The 23,590-nt window shown below is 36.3% G+C and overlaps 1 protein-coding gene across 9 annotated transcripts in view; it reads left to right on the top strand.

Moving 5' to 3' along the window:
• The window catches only part of pnut (septin 7-like protein pnut), a 244,743-nt gene that overhangs the window by 192,943 nt on the left and 28,210 nt on the right, over positions 1-23,590 (top strand). For 7 of the 9 annotated variants that reach the window (XM_083139395.1, XM_083139396.1, XM_083139392.1 and 4 more), the window contains 3 exons: positions 2,796-2,837; positions 7,877-8,012; positions 10,968-11,131. In XM_083139395.1, coding sequence (XP_082995521.1) covers positions 2,796-2,837; positions 7,877-8,012; positions 10,968-11,131 — 342 coding nt within the window. Of the gene's footprint in view, positions 1-2,795; positions 2,838-7,876; positions 8,013-10,967; positions 11,132-21,741; positions 21,806-23,590 lie in introns of those variants that run through there. The other 2 variants (XM_083139390.1, XM_083139389.1) reach the window with 2 other exon arrangements.

Here is a 23,590-nt window from a genome sequence, read left to right on the forward strand (position 1 = left end):
TTACACTCTGCAGAATGCTTTCTAATCTGTTATTAATTAATGTTGAATATCAAGCTCCACATTGTATTTTATTTGACAGTCTAGATTTGTTTTCTGTTTATTAACATCGTTGATATTGTTTTTGTTATCCATTTCTTTTGAATTTTTACTTGCATAGATAAGTAAAAGAAAATATACAATTGAGTCAATAGGCTGTTTTCCTTGTGTTTGTGTGTGTGTGTGTGTTTGTATGTTGTTTCATTATATTCTTTCTTCAGTTATGTAGGTTATTTCAGTGTGTGAGTGTGCTCAGATGTGTGACATAATAATAATAACATACATATAATGAATTTTTACCTTTTTAAATACTGATAAATACATTTTGAGAAAGCGAGGAAAAATTACATTTAGTATAAAAATTGTTTTGTGTAAAAATGAAACTCACAGTTTTTCCCCTGACACTCATAATAATTTGTTCCAAGTGTATACATATTCATTAAGGATAAAATAATAATAATAGTAGTAAAGAATGTCTTGTAGTTATTGATTTGCAATTGTGCATTATTTGCAAACACTTCCCTCAGAAAGTAATAGTGGTGATGTCTTATTCCATACTGATCTGTTTCATTGAAGTTTGTTTTACCATTAGTAGAGGCATGCATATTTCGTTTTTGACAAGAACACTAAATGTGCAATAACACATTGTAATGTTAATTTTTCATGTTTCTGAAAGGTGTGTGGTGCATTTTCCTACCCTGTTTTGTCACGAAATAATGCGAAATGAACTGCAAAATGTGAAATAGACCCTTAAACATGAAATTTAGAAATTATTTACCGACGCAACACTTTGTGAAGTTGGAATTATCCTGTGAGTTGTGCAATTCATGGAAAATTGATTAATTCTGCGGTAAATATTTGAGAAGCAAGAATGAACATCTTTAAGCAGGAGTAAACTTAATATTATGGTAATGACAGAAATGTGCTATTAGAAGAGATATGTTTATTTTGTGTAGTAAGTGCAGTTTTTAAATCAAATTTGGGATTATATTCACATTTTTAAAACCAAAATGTGATTTTATATACTGCTTTTTCACCGCTGTAACAGTGAAATTTTATTTTATTTACAACTTTTGAACCCGAAATTGACTCAATTTTTGTACCGAAATTTTGCTTTTTTATTTACCAAAAATATGTGTGTGTAGCCGTTAGGTGTCAAACGGTTTCTCTTTCATTGTTAAACCTAACAGGTGCATATGTAATTTCAGGTTAGGATTAAAATCAGCTTGGTGCCACATTCAGGATGATAATTTGAAAAGTCTTAAACGAAGACAAAATTTACAAGCTACGCTACAAAATAATGCAGTAAATCTTACTACTAAAGTGTTTTTTATTCCTGTGGTGATGTTTTACCCTGGTTCTCAAGAACGTTTTCAAGCTTTCACTACCAAGATACATACACACATGCACACAAAAGCTTATATAGCTAGCCACTCTAGTGTGGTGAGAGTGCAGAGTGACTAGTAGTGGGACGATATATCGCGATATTCAAAAAATAACGTGCTGGTGATTAAACTAGGCTATATATCGTCACAATATTTTGGCGATATATACCGGGTCTGCATTATATTGTCACAATATTTTGGTGATATATCGTCATAATATTTTGGCAATATATATCGTGTAGGTGATATATATCGTCACAATATTTGGCAATACATATACCATGTCAGCGATATATCATCATGATATTTGACAATATATCTAGTGGAGATGATATATCATCACGATATTTGAAGATATATATATATCGTCACGATATTTGGCAATATATATCGTGTCTGCAGTATATCGTCATGATATTTTGGTGATATCATATATCGTGTTGACAATATATCATGATATTTTGGCTATATCGTGTTGGTGACATATCGTCATGAAATTTTGCCGATATATATCGTCACAATATGTGGTAATATATCTCGTGTGAGAGATATATCGTCATGGTATTTGGCGATATATATATATCATGGAGATGATATATCGTCGTTATCACGATAGGAATAAATATCGTATAGTCTGTGATGATATTTCGCAATGTCAAATTTCCGATATCGCCCATCCCTAGAAACTAGTCATGTATGGTCATGTGTATATATATATATGCATATATCCTGACTTGATAAAACTACCACGAGTAGATTCCATATTTCTGTATTGCTTTTTGTTGTTGTTGTTGTTGTTGTTGTTTTAATCCTATTTATTTCAAAGGACTAGTACCTTCGTTAACACAGCTTGTGGTGTCTGGCCACCTAGATGACACAGTCTGTGTTAATGAACAGCAACAAGGTGGAAATATGGAACTTTACTTACACAATACTTTCACCATGTTGACTTCACCACAACCTGAATACCATGAATTTGTATTGAAACATAACCAATTCAAGAAATACATGCTTATTTACATCACATATGTGATTTTATTGTATCGAAGCATTGTTTATAATGAGTTCGTTTTTAAGTCAACTTTGTGCACAGATAGGTTAACTGGGACTAGACATACAGTTTAAAGTTGGATCAAAACCCCGGACACCTTGTTGAAAGGTGATGAGATTACCACTATGCCATCGGGGAGGCCTTTGTATATAATGAAGTAGCATTATAATCCAATAATTTGTGCACACGAACAACGAAAACTGTGGGTTTCAATCTTAGTTATATAACATAGGGAGAATTTAGGCATGTGCATGCAAAAATGGTTGCTGGGTTTTCAATGTTAAGATATCTGTTGCAATAATAATATTGTGGTCCTCCTTTAGTTTGTGCTCACAAGGAGTCATGAACAGCTTCATGACTGTGTGGTAAGTTGGCCAGAGCTTTATCCGATGTGGCTTGTAGATGCTATGTTTCTTCTGATTGCACTACTTTTCCTTCGGAAGACCATTTTTGTATGCCATGGCTAAGCTCAAAGCTAAATCTGGCGTGTTCTATTTCTTCTCGATTGTTTTTTCAGACGTGAATGTGTGCGTGTGTGTATATAGGCATTTTGCATTTAGTAACTCTCTAGCCATTAGGATATACTGTGAGAGTAAATTTGAAAGGGTCTTCATTTTGAATTAGAAAGCATGTTTATTTTTTCGTTATAAGTATTTTGAGAAAACACCACATTGAATTGGTTTCTTCTAAACTCTTGGGCTGGCTCAGAGGATACAAGAATTCGGAAAACTAGACCTGCATATAATTCTTCAAGGAATAAGATATTCTTTAGATGGATTGTGCACTTTTGTCGCCTAGAACCTCAGTTTAATATTTTTCAGGGAACCATAGTGAAAAATCCTAAAGTGCAGGAAAATGTGAATCTCAGGCTATCTGTAATAGAAGTTTGGGTTACAGTTCAACAAAAGTATTATATATATATATATATATATATATAGACAAGAGGAAAGCATTGCACTCAGTGGTTCTTGTAAATGCTGTAGGATTGATTGATTTGGTTTATTTTACTTTGCTTTTCTGCCACTTTTGGCTAATCGTGAAGGTGAGGAATGATGATGTGATGAAATTAATGAAGGGACACTCATAAAATATGCCCATGACGAGGCTGGGGTTCAGACCCAGGACCTCTGCCATCATAGCATGCTGTGCTAACCATTCTGCCATGGAGGTCAGCTGTAAATGTTGTAGGAGTACATGTAAACAGATAGTGAAATGATAGTTATAGAACCTTGATTTTACATTTCTGGATTTTGCATTTTTTTAATATTTTTTTTATTAAAAACCTTGTACCTCTGAAAAACATAAAATAGACATTCTGCTGTATATTTGTTTTAATGTTTAGAATGTAGTGTGAATTCTTCCAAGTGGGAGGTACATTAAAAGAAAAAAAAGGAACAATTCTGAGGCCAGTGGAGAATCAAAAGGAACCTTTAATTGGGTGTTTTTTTCATGATAATAAAATAAATTGTTTCTTTTGAGAGTGTTAGTATAGATATAACATTATAAATAATTCTAGAATATTTGACAAAGAGGATGCCAGAAAAGTAAATGAAGTACATATTTCTTTTGTCAGTTGTAGCTGACCTTATGTGTGTTCAAGGATGTGAAGTTTTTATTTACCAAGATTGAAGTTGTGCCACTTTGTACGTTCATGATAACCAAAACAGAAAAAAAATACTGTTCTCGAGTTTACAAACATATTTTTTGTCATATTATCCAACAATTTTTTTCATACAATGAATTTGCAAAAGTCTCAAATTAAAAAATATAATCTAATTTACTGCATGATACATTAAACTTTATCTGCAAATCAGTGTGCATACCATGAATCCAGCACCATTAGATTTATATTGTAATTTGCTTCATTTTCAGCCAGTAGGAACGATTGTTATGCATAATGACTTCCTTGTACTTTACAAGAAATTTATACTACAGTTCACTGCCATTTTAGTGTGTTTTTCCCTTATTTCTATTGAACTATGGTTGTAGCAAATATTTAAATGATGTTTTAATTTATTGCAAAACACTGTGACACAATAATTGAAATCCAGACATAAAGAGATTATAATTTAAGGGAATGAGGGACAGTTTCAAATAAAGTGCACATTTATTTAGTTCTGTCAAAATACTAGCAGGCATAAGGAAAAGAGAGGGGTGCATTCTAGTTTATGGATTTTTCCTCTTTTTGAATTTCTAAGTTGATCTTTAAGTGCTTATTAATCTACAGTAAATAGAGCTTTTAAAAGTATCATTATTGAATGTATTTTGGCCCTCATACATTTCTTGTGGAGAATAGAAATGCTTGTTCTTAAATTTAGTTTTCAATAATCAGAAGAATGTTTTGGCATTTTTTTGGAAAAGTTCCTCTTTTTTCTTCCTCTTCTTTCATCCGTGTAAAATGTTCATAGATTACTTAAAAAAGTTATACCACCATGTAAAATTTGAGCTGCCAACATCCTCGTATTTCCTGAAGAAAACTGTACTCGTCATCCTTGAGCAACATGTAAACTGATACAGGTTGTTCAAAAGACAACCAAAATGTTAACAGTTTGTAATAACTATAGTTCAAATAGAAAACTCAGGTAGCAACGTGTACATTTTATAAGAATCTGTAGTAATAGAATTCAAAATTAGTTTAAGATTCTAATTTATTGAACTGTACAATCAAGAAATGAAAATATTGACTTGATACATTGTAATTTCTTGTCCTCTCTTCAAACTGAATTCTGGAATCATTTATATTTTAATGATAGCTCAAAGGTAGCTTGCTAAGATATTGGAACCGAATGATAATTGGAAATGAGTGTTGTTTCAGTGTTAACATAGATTCTGCATATTGGTGTAAATTGTCAGGTGGTGTGTGCGTAGTCCTGTACAAAATTAGTTATTGCTGTAAAAATATTTGAAGTGTGAGCAGTGATTTTGTTCCTTTTTCTTTTTTCTTGTAGTGATGAGTTAACGTAAGTGTTTTTGAAGGGTTGTTTGAAGTGAATGCTTGCTGCTGGGAGTTTGTAACTGCATGGTGTAGCTTCTTGATTTTTCTCTCCTCCTCGCAGGTTAAAACTACTTTATATTTGCTTCTTGTTATGCAGTGGCCTGCTGCAAGAGTGTGGATATTATATTGTAATAATGTTATAAGTGTAGCAGTGCCAGCACTGTAATAACTCATTGAGAAGTTCTAATAGCTATTTCATTTCAAAATTGTGTTGGTTGCCAGCTTATTCAGGCACTAGTGCTATGTAGAAAGTTGTAATTGTAAGACCTTTTGCAGGGTAAAACTATTTTATGCATTACTGAATTCCATGTTTTTAAATATTATTTACTAGTAAATGAATTAATTTAAGAACTGCAGGGGTCCATTTGGTAGAGCATCCGATTGTTTCAGGGTTTCTCCAATCTGGAAAGTCAGGTGACAGTGGTGTCTTAAAAAAGTCAGGGAAATTTAATTCAAATGCAAAAGTGAAGCCTGTTTTAACATGGTGTCAGGGAGTGGCACCCTCATTGTCCAACACACTTGTTGGTGTTTCAGGCAGCATATAACTTCACCCTGCGTTGCTTGTTCTACCTTTCAAAAGGATAGCCTCGCTTGCTTTGCTAATTATACTTCAATTACGGGATGTAAAAAGTTTCCTTTTCAATTTTTGCACAGTATGATGCTTGAAGGTAGCCCCATTCAGTAGGACATCTGACTGCATGTGGAACACCTGCATTCGATTCCTGGGGGTGGTTGATCTAAGGTCAGAATTTTTCCAGCCTTGTCCCCGCATAAAATGCCTCTGGAGCTCATCCAGCCTCAATTAAATTGGTACTCACCTCAATTAGTACTCTGGCAGTTTGTTCCTTTATACAACATATTTGCAGAAGATACAATTACACCTACGAGTGTATCAATATACGCTGTATAAAACACACCTTACTACTAACTTCGTTGACTCTGTACCTGGGAACACCTTGGGGGTAAAGGCCGAAATCGAAAGAATGTGTGCCCCCCCCCCCCCATATTTGCCTCATAGCATGGTGCAAAGTGCATGGGGAACTTTACCTTATCTATGATGGCTGAAGAACATTATCTGTTTGACAAGGCCATTACTTATATGTGATCATATCAGGTAATATGTTCAAGAATCGTAATTTTCCAGCAATCAACTTACTTTTCTCTCAGAATCCTTGGAAAGTCCACTTCTCAAATGTACGTTGACTTCATTGAAATCTGTAGCTTCAAAATGTCAAGTGTTTTTGAGGAGGTCCAAAAGCACAAAGCCTGTCTGCAAGAAGTTAGGTGAATCTGATACTGTTTCAAAGCTGTTGGCTTTAGATCTTTCAAACAGTGAAAATCTCTCAGCAGAGAAAATTTTTATTGAGTTCAGTGCTAAAAACCTGTTGAAAGAAACGAAGGGCTCAAAAAGGGAAAATGAAAATCTTAGAATTTAGAAAACTTCTCATCTGCATGAATTCTGAATCTTTTCAAAATATTAACTTGTTTGGATCCAAACATTATTGCCCACCAGCGGAGTCCAAAAATAATGATGAAGCAAATTCAATCATCTGTTTGAGCACTCCAACAATATAATAAATGCCCTAGTGAGTGAAGGATTTTTTTTATTAATGAGTGCAATTTTGTGATCATTGCACATGTATTGAAAAACTGAACTATTTGTGTGAGGTCAGGTATTTTTTATGCATTTGGTTAGGGATATAAATTCTGGGGACACCCTGTGATTTCAGGTGGGAACTTTTCAAGCCATGGAACAGCTGCGAAGATCACCCACCCTCTAATAAATAGTTAACCAAGACCAACCCTGGGAAGTGAAGGCAGCCGGAACATGGTGTTCATCACATCACTACAATTTCCAAAATCGTGAATGTATGGAGCTCTTCTACTTCTGCGTCCCTTCTATGTCCCCCCATGCTCTCATGCCTGCGATGTACTAGGGGTAGCTTTACCTTTTAATTGAATTAACCTAACAATAATATGTACTTTAGAGTGTATATTGTAGTAATTGTAAGTAATGCAATTTTAAAAAATAAAAAGAGAAAACCATGTACTTGACATGTTTTTCATCTCTATCCCAAATGTTACAATGCTACCAAATCCATCAAGTGATTTCCAGGAACTGCCATTTTTTTACAAAATTCTGTTGTTTTTTTTAAATCCTTTTTCACATTACAATTTCAATTTGTGGAAATCCCCTGTTGAAGAACCTGGTAATGGATCTAAAATGGGGATAAAGATGATGCACACTCTTTTTGTTATTTTGTTAGTATTTTAATTGTAGTAAGCAAGAAGCAAATATCAAGTAGAGTTCATTTCCTGAGCTTTATTTTTAACGAGGCTAGTTTTATGCTGTAACATATTGAGCTGCTGCTTTGCTAGCGTGTGACTAAAGCTTGGTGCTTTTGCTAGGAATCCGCTCGCCCAGATGGAAGAGGAGAAGAGAGACCACGAGACCAAGATGAAGAAGATGGAGTCTGAGATGGAGCAGGTCTTTGAGATGAAAGTCAGGGAAAAGAAGCAGAAGCTAAAGGACTCTGAATCAGACGTAAGTTATCTCCACTAGCATGTACAGAATGTTCATAAAAAATTGTTTTGTTTCAGAGGTGTGTATACTCTCACCCTATATACAGGGTTTGTCCAATAAGTATCGGGACTGAAGTCATAAAAATACAAGGTAACCAAAAAAGTTCTTGCCGTTTTTGACATCCCATTAATCATCCGCTCACAGAGAGGAAACGAAATGATGCACGTGCCTGCCAAGCGATCGGGAGTTAGTCTGACCATCGACTGTCAGCAATACAGGCACATTGCACACACACAGCAGTCATAGCTCATCCAGTGTTGAAGAGAAATGGAGGTATCAAAGCAGCTTGTTTGCATGTGTTTGTTGTACGACTTTAAAGTGGGCCCGTCAGCTGCCGCATCAAGTCGCCGCATTTGCCAGGCATTTGGGGAGAATGCCGTGAACGAACACACTGCCAGGCATTGGTTCCAGAAATTCCGTTCGGGAGATGTGAGCCTTTCGGATGAACCTCGCAGTGGACGACCACATGTGTTGGATGACGAGGGCCTGAAAGCAGCCATCGAGGAGGACAGTGGTCTAACGTGTGATGAACTTGCAGAAAGGTTCCATGGTTCTGCTTAAACAGCCAGACTGCACCTGCATGGGATAGGGAAGTCATACAAGTTAAGAAAGTGGGTACCCCACACATTGTCGGCAGCCAACAAGGAACAACGAGTGACAGCCTGTTTGTCCTTGCTCACTGGTGATGAAAAGTGGGTCCTCTATGACACTCCCAAGCGTACCAGACATTGGTTGTCGCCACGTGACCCTGTTTCCTCACACCTCAAGACCACCTCTGCACCCACGAAAGGTTATGCTCTCTGTATGGTGGAATAGTCGGCAAGTGGTGCATTATGGGCTCCTTCCACCTGGTCAGACCATCCAGCTGACCTCTACTCTCAGCAGTTGCAAAGGGTGCACCGTGCATTGCGGCAGAAGGAGCCGGCATTGGTGAATCGCAAGGGTGTGCTGTTCCTGCACGACAATGCCAAGCCACATGTGGCAAAGAGGACCCAGGAGACCCTTCAGCAACTTGGCTGGGAGACACTGTGCCCTCCACCATATTCACCGGAGCTTGCACCAACAGATTACCACCGGTTTCATTCCCTTGACAACCACCTCCATGGGGGATCCTTCGTAAATGAGGGAGACCTGCGGAACGCACTCGCGGACTTCTTTGCATCCAAGCCCACCGAGTTTTATCACCAGGGTATTGTGCAGCTGCAGGAATGTTACCCCCACACCCCCTATACGCCTTCATGGCGTGGTGCTAAGCACAGGGGAACACTTTACTTTTTTTTTACTTTTTGCAGGAATGTTGGCAAAAGGTGCTGGATGCTGATGTTTATCACTGCTCTAGAACAGTAAGAACTTTTTTGGTTACGTTGTAAATTTATTGACTATATATGTACAGAGTGTTAATATTCTTCATACGCCTCCTGGAAGTCTGCAACTGCAAGGCTGTTCAGGCACCCCATCGAAGCCGCTTCGACTGCCCCAATCGTTCCAAAACAATGTCCTTTCAGGCTCCTTTTGATCTGGACTGTAGGGTATTGTGCACAATGTTTGGCCAGTGCCTCCCTCAAAATTAGCGACATGTAACTGGGCGCATTATCGTGATGCAGAAGCCAGGAATCGGTGATCTTCATTTGGATGCGGCAGTCCCTAATCATCATCGGTCATAATTGAATGCACAGTGGATTTCAGTAAAATTAACTCCTGTGCTATCAAACTAACACTTAACCTGCAATCACTGGTCAGAAGTTCTTTGGCCACATTTTCAAGGTTTTGGACGTCCAGCACGTTGTTTGTCTTCGACGTCTTCCCCGCCATCTTTGAATTTTTTATGCCACTCAAAAACATGCGTTCTGGACATAGCTTCGTCCTTGTAAGCCTCGCGGATCATATCAAAAGTCTCCGTAGCAGGTTTGTTCAGTTTAACGCAAAATTTGATGGCACAATGATGCTCGATGGTTCGCTGCATCTTGACTCTCAACGCGAGCACTAAACACACTTTCACTTCATGCGCGACCTACACACTCCAAAGGCTCGGAGGCAACTGAGCGTGGTCTCCTAGCTCACGTGACATCTCGCAATACCGATCCCACCCACAGAGATTGGCCTCCACCCCTTCCCATTGGCCGAACAAAATTAATCCCGATACTTATTGGACAAACCCTGTAGTCAAAACACAGAAAAATTAATGTAAGCACTGAAAATGGCAATTATCTTTGTAGCAATTTTGATTAGTAAACCTTGCATTACATTAATTGTTTTATTTTTATACACATTTCAAAACCGTCAGATTTTTCTGCCGGTCCCTGTATGTGTGAGTCGTGAGAGGCGGTAATATGTAAGGTTGAAATAGATAAAACATCTGCTTGTAACCTTGAATTTTTGGAAAGTTTGCCTTGAAAACCGGTAATAATACTTGAATTTTATCATGGTTCTAGAGTGGCCACCGTATGAAATCTGGTGCATAGTGAACAACATCTTGCTGATGAATCTTTGATTACGCTGTGTAACGCTTCCAAACAGTCATTCACGTTGACGGCACACTCATTAAACACTTCTGTACTGACATAAACTAAAAATAAAGCTATGCCTGTCTGATTTCTGATTGTTGGTATTCCGGCACCACATTTGCACCTGGTGGTGAAAATTGAAACTATATTTTTTTCATCAGTATTCATTTCCCCATTATCTCCGTAGCCTCTATGCCAAGTTTCACTGCAATCCATTGCTTCAAATGGGCTCCAGAAGGCTCGGAGTAGGATAACTTTCATTTTAACCACCTTGTAGTTACAGAAACCTTTTTCCTGGAAAAGAACAGAAACCGTTATTGTTCTGAGAACATCATAATATTTACATAAAAGCAGCATTTTTGTCATTTTATTTCAAATTTTGCCGTGAATTAACAGCCAAATGTAATTGCAGTTGCAACGGCGGCACGATCAAATGAAGAAAACTCTTGAGCAACAGCAGAAGGAGATGGAGGAGAAGAGGAAAGCATTCGAGAAGGAGAAGACTTCTTGGGAGCAAGCCAACAATATCACCGTAGAAGAGCTTCGTCGAAGAAGCTTGGAAGCCAATTCCAAAGAGTAAGTGTTATGTTTATTATTTATATTGATTTGATTTATGTTCTACATATTTTTTAATTTATATGACATGCTCATCATTTTGCGACAATCTTTGATTAATAATACTAATACCGACCACTTTGTGTAATATGCACACAGCTTATATCTGCATTAAGTGTATACTTGCATAGATGATAAGAACATTTTGTACAATAATATTATAAACAATGCCTTACAAGTGGAGCCACGGTAGCTCAGTTGGTAGAGTATCTGCCTACCATACGGAAGACCCAGGTTCAAATCCTGTGCCAGGTGAAATGGACCAGGAACCTTTCCAGTCATTTCGTTGTTTCTGCGTGGCTCTGAGGCACACCGAGCCTCATACAAATGGGTACCTGGGGCCAACCCTGGGGAGTAAAGGTGGCCGGGCATGATGCTGATCACATCATTCCAACTATGGCCGAGTTGAAGAATATGTGGAGCTCTTTACCTCCACATCACCCCGTATGCCTTCATGACACGTGTGTGATCATGCACAGGGGTAATTTTACCTTACCTAAAACCTTACAAGTTTTCTGTTATACACCATCAGACAGATGGAATTGAAGGTGAAACTAGTATAATTTAAACATAGCACAAACACGGTTCAGTTCTCACACAAGTATATAATGTAGTTTTTGAAAAAAAAATACTTTATTTACCTATAGATTTTGCTGATCGCTGTCACTATTTACAACAGTCTACTGTGAATGGTGACGGTGAGTCACCCAAAATCTATAGGTGAATGAAGTATGTTTTCGCAAGAGACTTATGGAATTATTATATACTTGTGTAAGAAGAATGAAACCAGCACATTGAACTACATATTGCATTGAATCAGATTCACCTAAATATGTAGTTCATTGCAGTGGCTTGTGAAGTTTGTGAAGCTTTACAACTTGTAATATGAAAGATTGTGCTCTTCATGATTTTAAATAGCGAATAGAATGTGTTTTTTTCAGCACAGTATATATATATTCTGTAACACTAAATTGATTACTTTGAGACAATCTTCTCTTTTATAATGCAAATATAAATAATTCATACAATACAGAAATGTGAAAAGATGCTTGTGAACAGTGGTTGACCAAAAAGAAGGAGGCAGGTCATATCTTACTCCCTCCCCCTTTGGCTCAGCATTATTCCTAATAAAAATATCAAATGCAGGAAAAGGTGGCAAACTGTTGGATTAACTAATTGAGACACTAATCAAAGACTGCATAACCCCCTCTGTTGATAATCATAGGAACATCAACTCTTCTGAAAAATATAAATGTAGACGTACAAGTTACCATTGGTATGCTCAACCAGGAATTGTGTTTGTTGTCTTTCCCCTAAACAGTTTAGCAACAAGAAAACTGGTCATTTTTATCTGCTGCAGGAAATCAAACCATTTCTTACACACTCCAGAGTTTTTCTTTCAATGGTTATTCCACACAAAGGAAAGTTATATTCAAGAACTCATGTTGAAAATCACAATTTAATGAATTGAGTTAAAAGTGCTTATCTTGCACATGATTGTCCTGTGTCAGCCTCCATGGCAGTGCCAGGAGTCCTGGGTTCAATTCCTGGCCTGGGCATTCTTTGTGAGTGTCCCTTCATCAGTTTCATCATATCATCGCTCATCCTCAACATTGCAGTTAGGAAAAAGAGGCGGAAAGTAATGAAAATACCAATATATTGTTGTCTTGCTTTCTCAATATTTTATCACTATTTCCTGTCATTCTTCAGGAGTAAACTGTTTTTTTTTCTTCGTGATGAGGGTGGGAGGATGTGTCATGATAGGAACATGACGAAGACAGTGTGTTCATGTGTGGGTATTGTGTACTGTGTACACATAAAGATGGCTGGTATGCACTGGCATCTCTTGTTTCCATTTTAGACCACACCAAAGTGGTACATTTTTTAATATTTTTTTTAAAACCTATATTTAAATTAAATGTTCGGCAAACTGAGATATTCTGGGATTTGCAATATTTTATTGACTTTAACTTGGTCATCATGCAATGCTGAGAAAGCACAGAATGGGGTACTTAATACCTCTATTGGGCAATATAATGTTGTGGATAATGATAACTAGTTTTAGGAAATAAAATGTAAGTCCAGCTGGTGCAGTAACTTCACTGTGAATCCACACTTGCATTTGGCTTTACCCAGGTTCTTATATAGTGATACACACGAGCAACGATATTTTGCTCCATTGGAGCGTGTGTACCAATCACAAATGCTGCTTTTCGGTGAACTTGCTAGTGGTGCATGAATATTGCACAGAATACCTTTCTGTTCCCAATAAAATATGTTATGTTGATTGTTTAACATTTTTGTGGTAAATTTCAGTTTAATGTTCTAGCAAGAAAACATTGATTTCGTACATGGTAAGTTCTTTTACCCACAAGACCACGGAAAATGCTCAATTAAAGTTTAACTGTAGATACTTTGGCTGTTTCAAAATTTTCCTAATTAAAGAGGTTAAGGAAGTTCTTATTGATTTTTTTTAATGAGGCTGTTATGTAAATATGCATTGGATTTGATATTTCAAGAGTGAAGATAACTATGAATTTAAACATGGCTGCACCTGTAAGTCATTGAGAACAGAATATTTGTATTTCTGCAAGCAATTTTGTTTTATTGTGATAATGACTTCAGATGCAATGCAGTTTTTATAGTTGACTATAGGTTGTCCAGCGAAAAGAATAGACTGTTGGGTATATGAGAACAGCGTTGCCGCTTGCCGCAGGGGCGAGTAACGGACCTGCTGGCAGTGAAAGTACAAGACCAAACAAACGTGCGTGGCGCTTGAATCGCGGGTACGTACAAATTGAAGAAATAAGTTCACGGTGAGCTACTATTAAAAACATGAAACAAATTCACAAAATTACATAAACTGAAAGAATAATTCTTAATGAACTTACTTTTCTCTCACATGTCACTCCAGAGGGTTAATTCCTTCCATTGCAGAATAATCACCAGAATCATTTTCTTCTGTCAGATCATCAGTCTCGCTGGAATCTTCACCCAAGTGGATTATTATCTGATCAACGTCATCCTGCAATTCATCTGCATTCCACATTTCCTTCTCTATGTCCATGACATGTTTTACGTAATTTTGCCAGTTTTCAACTGTTACTGTCTTAAATGATTCAGTGATTAAATTTTCAATGTCTTTAGTTTTGAATGGAGTGTTGTTACACCGCACATAATGCTTAACCTGTGACCACACAAGTTCAATCGGGTTCAGTTCGCAATGATATGGGGGCAAACGAAGCACCGTATGCCCCATCTGTTTTGCCATCTCATCGATCAGATACTTATCGTACTTAATTTTATGAATATTTGTAAGTTCCAGAAGATCTCTCCGTAACATGTCGTCATCATAACGAATGCCATGAGATTTCAACCATTCTCTTAAATAATTCTTCTTCCACGAGGTTGTCGGCATTGGCTCTTGCTTGCGGCTATGATAAGAGGCATTGTCAACAACAATAACACATCCTGGAGGGAGATTGCGGAGCAACTGTTCCCGAAAATACATCTCGTACGTTTCTCCATCCATTTCATCATGGGCATCTGCTGTATTCTTTTTGCACTGAAACACAAGTTGGGAGTTTTGCAGAAAACCGTGTTCGTTACCCGCATGCACTAAAGCGTATCGCGCTCCGCGAGATGTTGGATTTTTTTAACCAGTGGAAAGACCTGCCAGAAACGCTTGTTTTGCAGTTGTAATTGTCTTGTCTTTCCATTCATAATTGACTGAGGTTCCGGTGTTCACCCAGGATTCGTCAGTGTAAACAATATTTATATTTTCACGCCTAAACTTCCTATTCTCTCTTAAATATTTATGGCGAAGAGAAATTAAATCTTCTCTTTCAATTAACATGGATTTTTGCCCCTTTTCTCATACGAAAAGCCAAGTTCTTTGAGAAAGACATGGAACGTTGATCTTTTAAAATTCGGTAATGTGGAGTCAGAATTAACAGCAGCAAGAACAGAATTAAGTGTTGGGGGTTTGTTTTTAAAAAAGAATTCGTGAACTTTACGTCGCACAGCACTTCTGACAAAATTATATTTTACATTTCTACTTGTAATTTGCGATCTTTTCCTGGGTCGTTTCTTACCTGGTGTTTCAAGAGGACCTTGAGAAACCTCGCCCCGAATTTTATACACAGTAGCCCGAGAAACTCCAGTTGCTTTCGCCGTCTCGCTGGCTAACCAACTTACACTGCGATCCGGATTTTTCTGTTTTAAATAAACAAAAATATTCATTACTATTTGCCTTTTTTACTTTTGAGAACCTCACCACGCCTTCTCTTCTTTACACTACTTTCGCTCATATTTCAGCATTAAAACCAACGGTTTTTTACAGCACAACACAACCCAACCCAACGCACAGATCCGCCACAGTCATTCCTCGTCGAAACCAACGGTCAGTCAGTCACCCTCTCCTTCCGAGAAATTTTGTCTACCGCGGTACTGGCTGAGGGGGTGGGGTGGAAAGCAGTCGACAACGCTGGGCTCGCCGTTCCCCTCCGTTCACGTGCCCCTGCACAAACAAAATTAAAAACACGCGCTGCTGGAAGGAAATTTTGCTGGTCTGAAAGCTTAACCAGTTCCAGAATAGCGTTTTACATTCCAAAAAAAAGCAAGTGTGTTCACCTTTGCGCTCAGTAGTGAAAACAATATTTAAAAAGAGGGAGGATGTAGGGAAAGTAAAAGCCCATTTGAAGCAACAGTCTATTCTTTTCGCTGGACAATCTATAGTGCTGATCTTTAGCTTAGAGAATTTGAGCTTTTACTTGCTTGCCTGATGCTTCTCAAAGTAACATATTATGATTTAAAACTAGTCCTGGCAGTAATATATTCATAGGGTTGATAGCTTCGAAGTAATTTTGCTCTGAGCATGTAAATTTTCATCTGTAACGCTTCTGTGCATTGCTTTGCATTAAGCTAATCAATTTGTAAGAAACCATAACATATCATGCTTAATTCTGCTCTTCATATTTTTCGATGTACTCAGTAACATTTTGTAAGAAACTAAGCATAAACTAACAAGTCTTTATTTTATTTTGAACAGAGTTCCGTTTTCTCTGTATTGTGATCTAGGTTGTTCATAGAGAAATATAAATTCACATTTCTTGAAATTTTAATACACTTTTGAAGCAATTATATCCCCATATAATCAGTATTTCTGTCTTCATCCGACTTCAATCTGAAGGAATGAAAAGCTTGATAAGAAATAAGAACCAAATTCACTTCTTACACAAATACAGAATAATTCCATGCTAACACCTGGGAAAAAAATCGATTTTGGTGAGACACTTCCATCATTCACATGAGGCTAATTGACATTCTCGATTCTATAACAGATTATGTACAATCATGTACATGACCAATTTTATCCATGGTACGGTTCTTGATTTCAGATTCTGTCACACGATGTCACAATAGCATTTGACAAATCAACTAGTGTACAGAATTTTATTGAAATAAGTTTCAATCTTGTCAAAGTGGAGAAATAATAGTGTCGTGATGTTTCTATCTTCATAAATAAGTTAATTTTTTTTGTGTGTCCATTCTGTGCTCTGGCTTACATGTGTTTACGAAAAGTGTCACTTGAGCAAAGCTTTGTGATTTTTGTATTTGAAATCTTGCCATGGACCATTTTTCTTCTTAGGTGAATGTGATGACACATGACACTCCTTACCACAGTGGTTTACTGTGGTAATCAAATTCGTAATTGAGAGGGAAAAATGATTCTTCGGACCTCTTTAGTTTTGAGCTGAAATTTGATTTTTACCAGTTCCTTCTCACCGCTGATCATAAAATGAATTTTTGAAACATAAAGAGTTCATATGTAGAAATCTACTTTAGTAAACCAGGATACAGTAATTGTACCAATATATATAAAAAAACAGTAAGAAAATGACACATTTGTGTACTCAGTTACAGACTAAAGAAATGTGGAAGATCAGTAAAATTATTGACCACTAAACCTTTACAATTACATGCCTATGTTGGTCCATACAGGTCAAGTACCGATAATTTCTCTCCCATGCCTATTTTATCCAATTCAATGTTGAATGTTTCTTCGCCAGAGAAGCTATATCAATTCATCTGAAAGCAGTACCAGACTAGTTATGTGGCAAACCTGCACATGTACATTTGGGCCAATCTTGTACACACATATTTATGACATTAAAAAATTTCTTACGCTAGCAACATTCTTCTTAAAAACTACACAAAACACATGATACGAAACACTTTAAAAAGTTTGTTCAAGCTCTTGACTATCTCGAAGCTACTGTGTCTTCTTCAGCATCTTTTGACCAGTCCTGATGATTACTGCGAGATAGAGTTTGAAAACTTGGAGAAACTTTTAAAAGTGTTTTGTGTCATGCTGTTCGTGTGGTTTCATATTTATCTTACCTTTATCTACCTCGACACAGGTAAAACAGAAGGAGCGAAAAATCAGACAAAACCAGGGTTGCGTTGTTAGCTCAATTGGTCGAGCAAATGCACAGTACACCAGAGATCCTTGTCGAGCCTGCATTTTTCGATGAAATTTCTACGTAAACATATTTATCACACATGTAACAGACACATTTACTAATTTTCTTGTTTCACTTAAAATTAGTTCAAAAACATTTTGTTAGATTCAATATACTGTAATTTTTATTGTAATAAAGGTTACTAATGCAACCTGTGACTTATAGATGAGACAGTTCTGTAAAAATTGTTTATCATTAACTATAGCTGCGATGCAACTCTTGTTGCTGTGGAGAACACATACAAATTCTAGTATTGCGTGGAGAAAATGGCGATACTCCACTACTGGATTTCTGAAGTTTAAACCTATAAACCAGTATTTTATTTGTCAGTAGAATTGTCATTATAGACAAATTGTAATAGACAGAAATTGAGGAAAGTTGATGTTTGGCATTGCAATCGCAAGAAAGGAAATTTAGAACAAGAATGAAAACTCAGAAACACCAGAACAGATTTTTAATCCCAGCCTGTCACTGTCAAAATTGCACATATTTGTATGTACTTGATGATTAACATGACTGTTGTTCCCATCTCGCAGAGATAACACAGAGATGTCAACAAGTTCGGATGAGACAAAGAGATCAGGCGTTTCCGAAGACACTGCAGATAATGCATCTCCTCTGGAGTTGGACAAAACAGAAGAATCTTTTTAGACACTTTTTTACTCTCAAAAGCCAGTATTATTACTCACCGTAGTGGAGAACAGTAGAACTCACTTGCCTTGGATTATTAAGAGATACAATGTGTTCAAGCAGTAGTGAATAGATACATAACTGCTTTCAAATGACAGAAATATAATTGTGCTGCGAACAAAGCTTTATAGTGAACAGTTGCTGCAGAATATAATAATTGTTATTATAATGTAGAGCATATATGGAGAGAACAATTCTGAATTGTGTACAAGTATTAAATAAATATAATGGAAAGTTAAAAATGTCTTTGGCTTTCTCAAGCATTAGGCAGTAGAATTACAAGTTGCAATTGAAGGAAATTTTATTGTCGAAACAAATGTTCCTTCAGTAAAAGCATCTGTTATTATGATGGAGAAAAAAAATGAATAATCAGTGAGAAAATTGCAGCAGGAAGGGAGAAAATAATACTGCTGAAAAATAAAAAAAATGAGGGAAAATGCCTGTGGACAACTGCCTTGAGCAGAGACAAATTCCCAAGGGAATAATTGACCTTTAGCTGCATGAAATGTCAGCTTAAATGTTCCCCCATTCAATTGTTGAGTGCATTGTATTGAAGAGGAACAGCCGGATCTAAAGTTCAACTAACCTAAAGACGATGCTTTCATGAAGTGGAAGCTCTTGTATTGAAGAATAAAATTCTGCTGTACACATATGGATCCAGAGAGAAAGGGACAAGACTGAAAAAACTACATATATTTGTCATGAAATCGTGGATATGTTATTTAACTTCAGAACACTTTATTACAGAATAGCAACCTTTACTGCAATGACTAAGTATTGACAGAAGATCACTATCTTTTTTTGTGGAGATTTTGCATCACGGAAATATATTCGGGCTTAAGATGTTTAAGTAAATGTGTGGAACAAAATTGCTTTTCGACGTGCTAGCATATTACTGCTGTGATATTCGGACAGTCAAGACCTTTACAGCTCATTGAAACAAGACCACTGAGGAGATACTTTGTCCTTTGTTTTACTGCAGTGATAACGTCGTTGTCTTCTATTCAAGGGGTCCTGGGTTCGATACCCAGTGAGCACATAGTGGTTCGGATCCCACTTTAAACTGTAGGTCCAGTCCCGATTAGCCTATCTGTGCATAACTTAAAACAAAAAACTCAAATTTAAACTTTGTTTTATGATGATACTGTGATTTGTGTGTTCTGTCATATCCATGTAATATAAATGCTTTTTTTTTATGTGTTGTGCGGGTAATGGATCTGCTGGTCTGGTACCATTTTCAACACAGATATCTGTGTATTACCTCGAAGATGAAGAGGGAATCAATTGAAATTACAGAGCTGGGTGATTAATTGTGGCAATGCTTATCCCAAGGAAGTTTGCGAAATGTTCAGCTGTGTGGAACTTCTTTCACTTTGCACACGAAATTGTAATGAAACACTTGAGCAACTTATCAGAATAGCACACTTGTCATCATGTTCCAGTCACCCTGCCTAGTAATTTTTCACCACTCAATTTTTGTTGCTGGCGAAACTGTACACTGTGACTGGAAAGAGATATCCATGATTATCACCCTTATATCAACTTTCCTGCAATATTAATTCTCATCTTGTTTTTCTTTCTTTTACTGCTAGTTGTACTACCCTTGTATATTTTTTGAGGAGGGGTCCTTTCACAGCTCTTGTATTAGTTCAAGCCTCAGTGTGTTTTGATTTTTCAATTTCATTTCAATAAACAGGTAGTCAACCTCACTATACTTTCTTCACTTCAGCACAATCACATTTGTAGAAAACTGACAAACTTAATGGGTTTTTAATTATTTTTTGTTTAGAATTTGTCAGTTTGGCAGTTTTATGTGGTTATTGAAAAGAAAAATATTGTAAGAAAATTCGTTATTTTAAAATAAAATAGCTTTAGAAAGTATAAAGAGTAAAGTTGAAACATTGGAGTTGGAAATAATGTTTTCTCATTTCATTTGAAGTGAGGTGAGACTGACAAACATTGCATACCATCAAGGAAAATTATGTAAACAGTTTGGTACAATTGTGGAATAGAGAATTTACAAGAGGTGGAAACTTTTATTTCCCTTTTTCTTTATTCTCTTTTATTGCATTTTCCTTATCTACCTGCACTTTTCATTTGAGAGGAATGTACTTGCTATGCTTTTAATACTTTTAAGAAATGAACGTTTTCATGTGTATATATTAGGGCTGAGTTGTTATCCTTACGAAAATTAGTGAACAGTTGAATATTGTTCCAGTGAATAACAAAAGCTAGAGTACAAGTATTCATATGAGACGAGCATAATAGTAAAATGGTTGCTATTTAAATGTAGTTTTAGTACACAATTTTGGTGTCAATTATCCAAAATTGTGTATTTCTGATCAGTATTTTGCAGTTTTATCAGCACTTGCCTCTGCCCTAGTATATATCTGAAAACAAATTTTTCTCTTTTTCTGTTCTTTTTTTCTTTTTATGCAGGGTGTGTTAGTGAATCTGGCGATTTTAAAAACAAAAGAACAGTGAACCCATGCATTTATTTAATTTTAATAAATATGAACTCATTTTATGTAGAAAACTGCTACAAGCAGCTTGGCAACAAGTATCTCATTTCTTAAAAAATCACATTATTCTGATGACCATCATTTTTGTGTAAGCCCTCAGTAAGTGTTTCATAATGCATGTGTTACTCTTTGCATTATCACCATAGGAATTCGTAGAATTTCCAGCGGGATTCGCTGTTTCAACTCCTGACTTTACTAGTTGCATCTGTAGACTTCAGTGTCCAAGTATCTTTGACAACTTTTGACAAATCTTCATTCAGTTTTTGTATTCATATTTGGGAAATGAGAGATGCGGTAGTGGATAAGTACAGAGAAAGTAGCAGCTTTCAGGGGATGCTACACCAAGATTTACACTTTCCTCTCTACATGCAAAATTCTACACATACAAAACTATAAAAAGCAATAAATACAGAGAATCTGGTACTCACTTTCTCTGCGAGACTTTCTTCATAGTTCTATTAATTATTTCAGTGGCCACTGCCACTGTTGCGTGGAATGCTTCAATTGTTTTTAGTTCTCTGGCTGCCACTAGGTGTGCTGTTGTCAACTGTCCGTCTGCATCTGTATCGTATGCTATTACCTGGCATTAACTGTTGTAGTAGGGGAATCCTAGTGTGGTGTGCTCGTCTGCTATTGATAGCGGACAAGCTCTATGTACAGTTTGGAATTGTCAATATCGCCAGGTTCACTGATGCACCCTGTAGTACTCTTGATTTTTCTTCTTGTTTTTTTTGCACTCCTCTTTCCTGCCCTTTATGCCCACCCTAAAGCCCGTGCACATATCACTACTATGCTGCCATGTTCTATGATTTCAACTGCTACTTTGTGTCCTTAGTGGTGCCAAGCCTCTTCTGAGCTATATGAAGGTAGCTGGCTGGCGAAAGTGTTGAGTCCGTCTCGTAAGTGTTTCTGAGCTCTTCCTTTATGTATTTCTAGTGAGTTTATGCACATGGGTTTTCTTTCGGTCTTTTATTTGGTTTATACACGAGTGAAAACATGTAAACCAAATTGAAACAGGATTGATATCATTATTTGAGATCCAGCGATTCGAAGTTTACTGGAATAATACACACTTTCTAAACTATAAGGTACTGATTTCCTGTTGGTGAGTGGATTCATCATATTTTGAGGATAACTGAAATGTGGGAAAATATCCTTCCTCCTACCACCTCAAAATTTCACTTGCTTCCAGGAAATGTTGAAAACCCTGACTGTATCTTTAAAATATAAAGTGCTCTTTTGTACAAAGCAGAAGCAATATCTAAGTACAGTTTGGAATTGTAAGGATGTTATTGCCTTGCAGTAGGATCATTAAAACCCATACATGTTACGTATACATTAATCAGTTAGGAAAATGTAAAAACAAATGTTAGTCAGAATAATTTTTAGTTCAGTTACAAGTTACTAAAATATCTTCGTATGCCACATACTAACAGAACATGACCAGGAACTAAACTAAACAAGCAGCATACAGTAAAAAATATAGCTGTTTTATTGCAATTTTGCGGATAAATAAATACTTTATTCCAATATATTACTTTGCTACCATGTTTTTTCATTACCTGAAACAGGATTTAAATGCTGAGGTACAAAAGGAGATATTTAATGGAAAAAATGAAAATCACCATAGTAAGATTTTATTTTTAGACAAGTATTTAGGGATAGATTCTATCGTGTAGGGTCTGGCAATGATGAAGAAGTTTACTTATGAAATTAAGGTCTTGAACACGTATGGGTTTTATTTTTATTTTATCACAAGAATGATTGTGGTTTGATGAAATTTGTTTTTCCTGCAAGATATTAATTACCAAAATAATGCAGGATTTTTTTTGTGTGTGTGTGTTGTGAGGAAAGGGGGGGGGGCAATTATATACTTTAAATTTGTTCCTTACTTTGCTGCCAATAGCCATTCTTATGAGTTTCAATTACACAAATAAATAAACAATCAAGGTAACCATTCAAATGTGTAAACTTAGCAGCCTTTTGTAAATGTATTTTAAAATCGTAACTGTAGTGTGCCACAGGAAAAATGGTTTTAGATGCCATCCAGATATTGTAGTACAGAACAGCCACGTGTTTTAATAATGGCACTTCACTCCCTCTTCATAAATCATAACTTTTCCATACTAGAAAATGTAGTTCACATTGAGGAAAAAATGAAACAAATACCTCAAATCTCATATGTGATTCATTTCATAAAGTTTGGTGATTTTGTGAAAAATTTTCAAAAATGGATGATTTCCAATATTTTTTACAAATCTAGATTTTTATGGAATTTCGTTTATTTTATTTGAAGAATTAGTGCTAATTTAGTGAGTTTTCTTTTGTAATGAACTTTTCCTGTAGGTATAGTATTTATTATATATTTGAAGTTTATATAAGCTGTAAACTAAAATTGCTCTTCACATTTTGTAGAGAAGATTTTCGTTAAATCCACTCAATGTGGCAAATTTGACTTGCAGTGCACAGTTACAGTATAAAGCAGTTAGTTGCACAGTAGATGTAGTGAATAGGTTCTTTCTTTAGTGCATTCAATTCTGCAATTAATGAATTGTCAATACGATAGTGCTGCAGCTTATATTTCTTATATGTATTGTTGTTTTTAATTTTAGTGTTTGCATTTTTAGTAACTTTTGATTGCAATATTTATATATATATTTTCTGCACTTAGTTTATTTTACGTT

The sequence above is a fragment of the Lepisma saccharinum genome, chromosome 17, assembly GCF_977018435.1.
Source record: "Lepisma saccharinum chromosome 17, izLepSacc3.1, whole genome shotgun sequence".
NCBI classification, from domain to species: Eukaryota; Metazoa; Arthropoda; class Insecta; order Zygentoma; family Lepismatidae; genus Lepisma; species Lepisma saccharinum.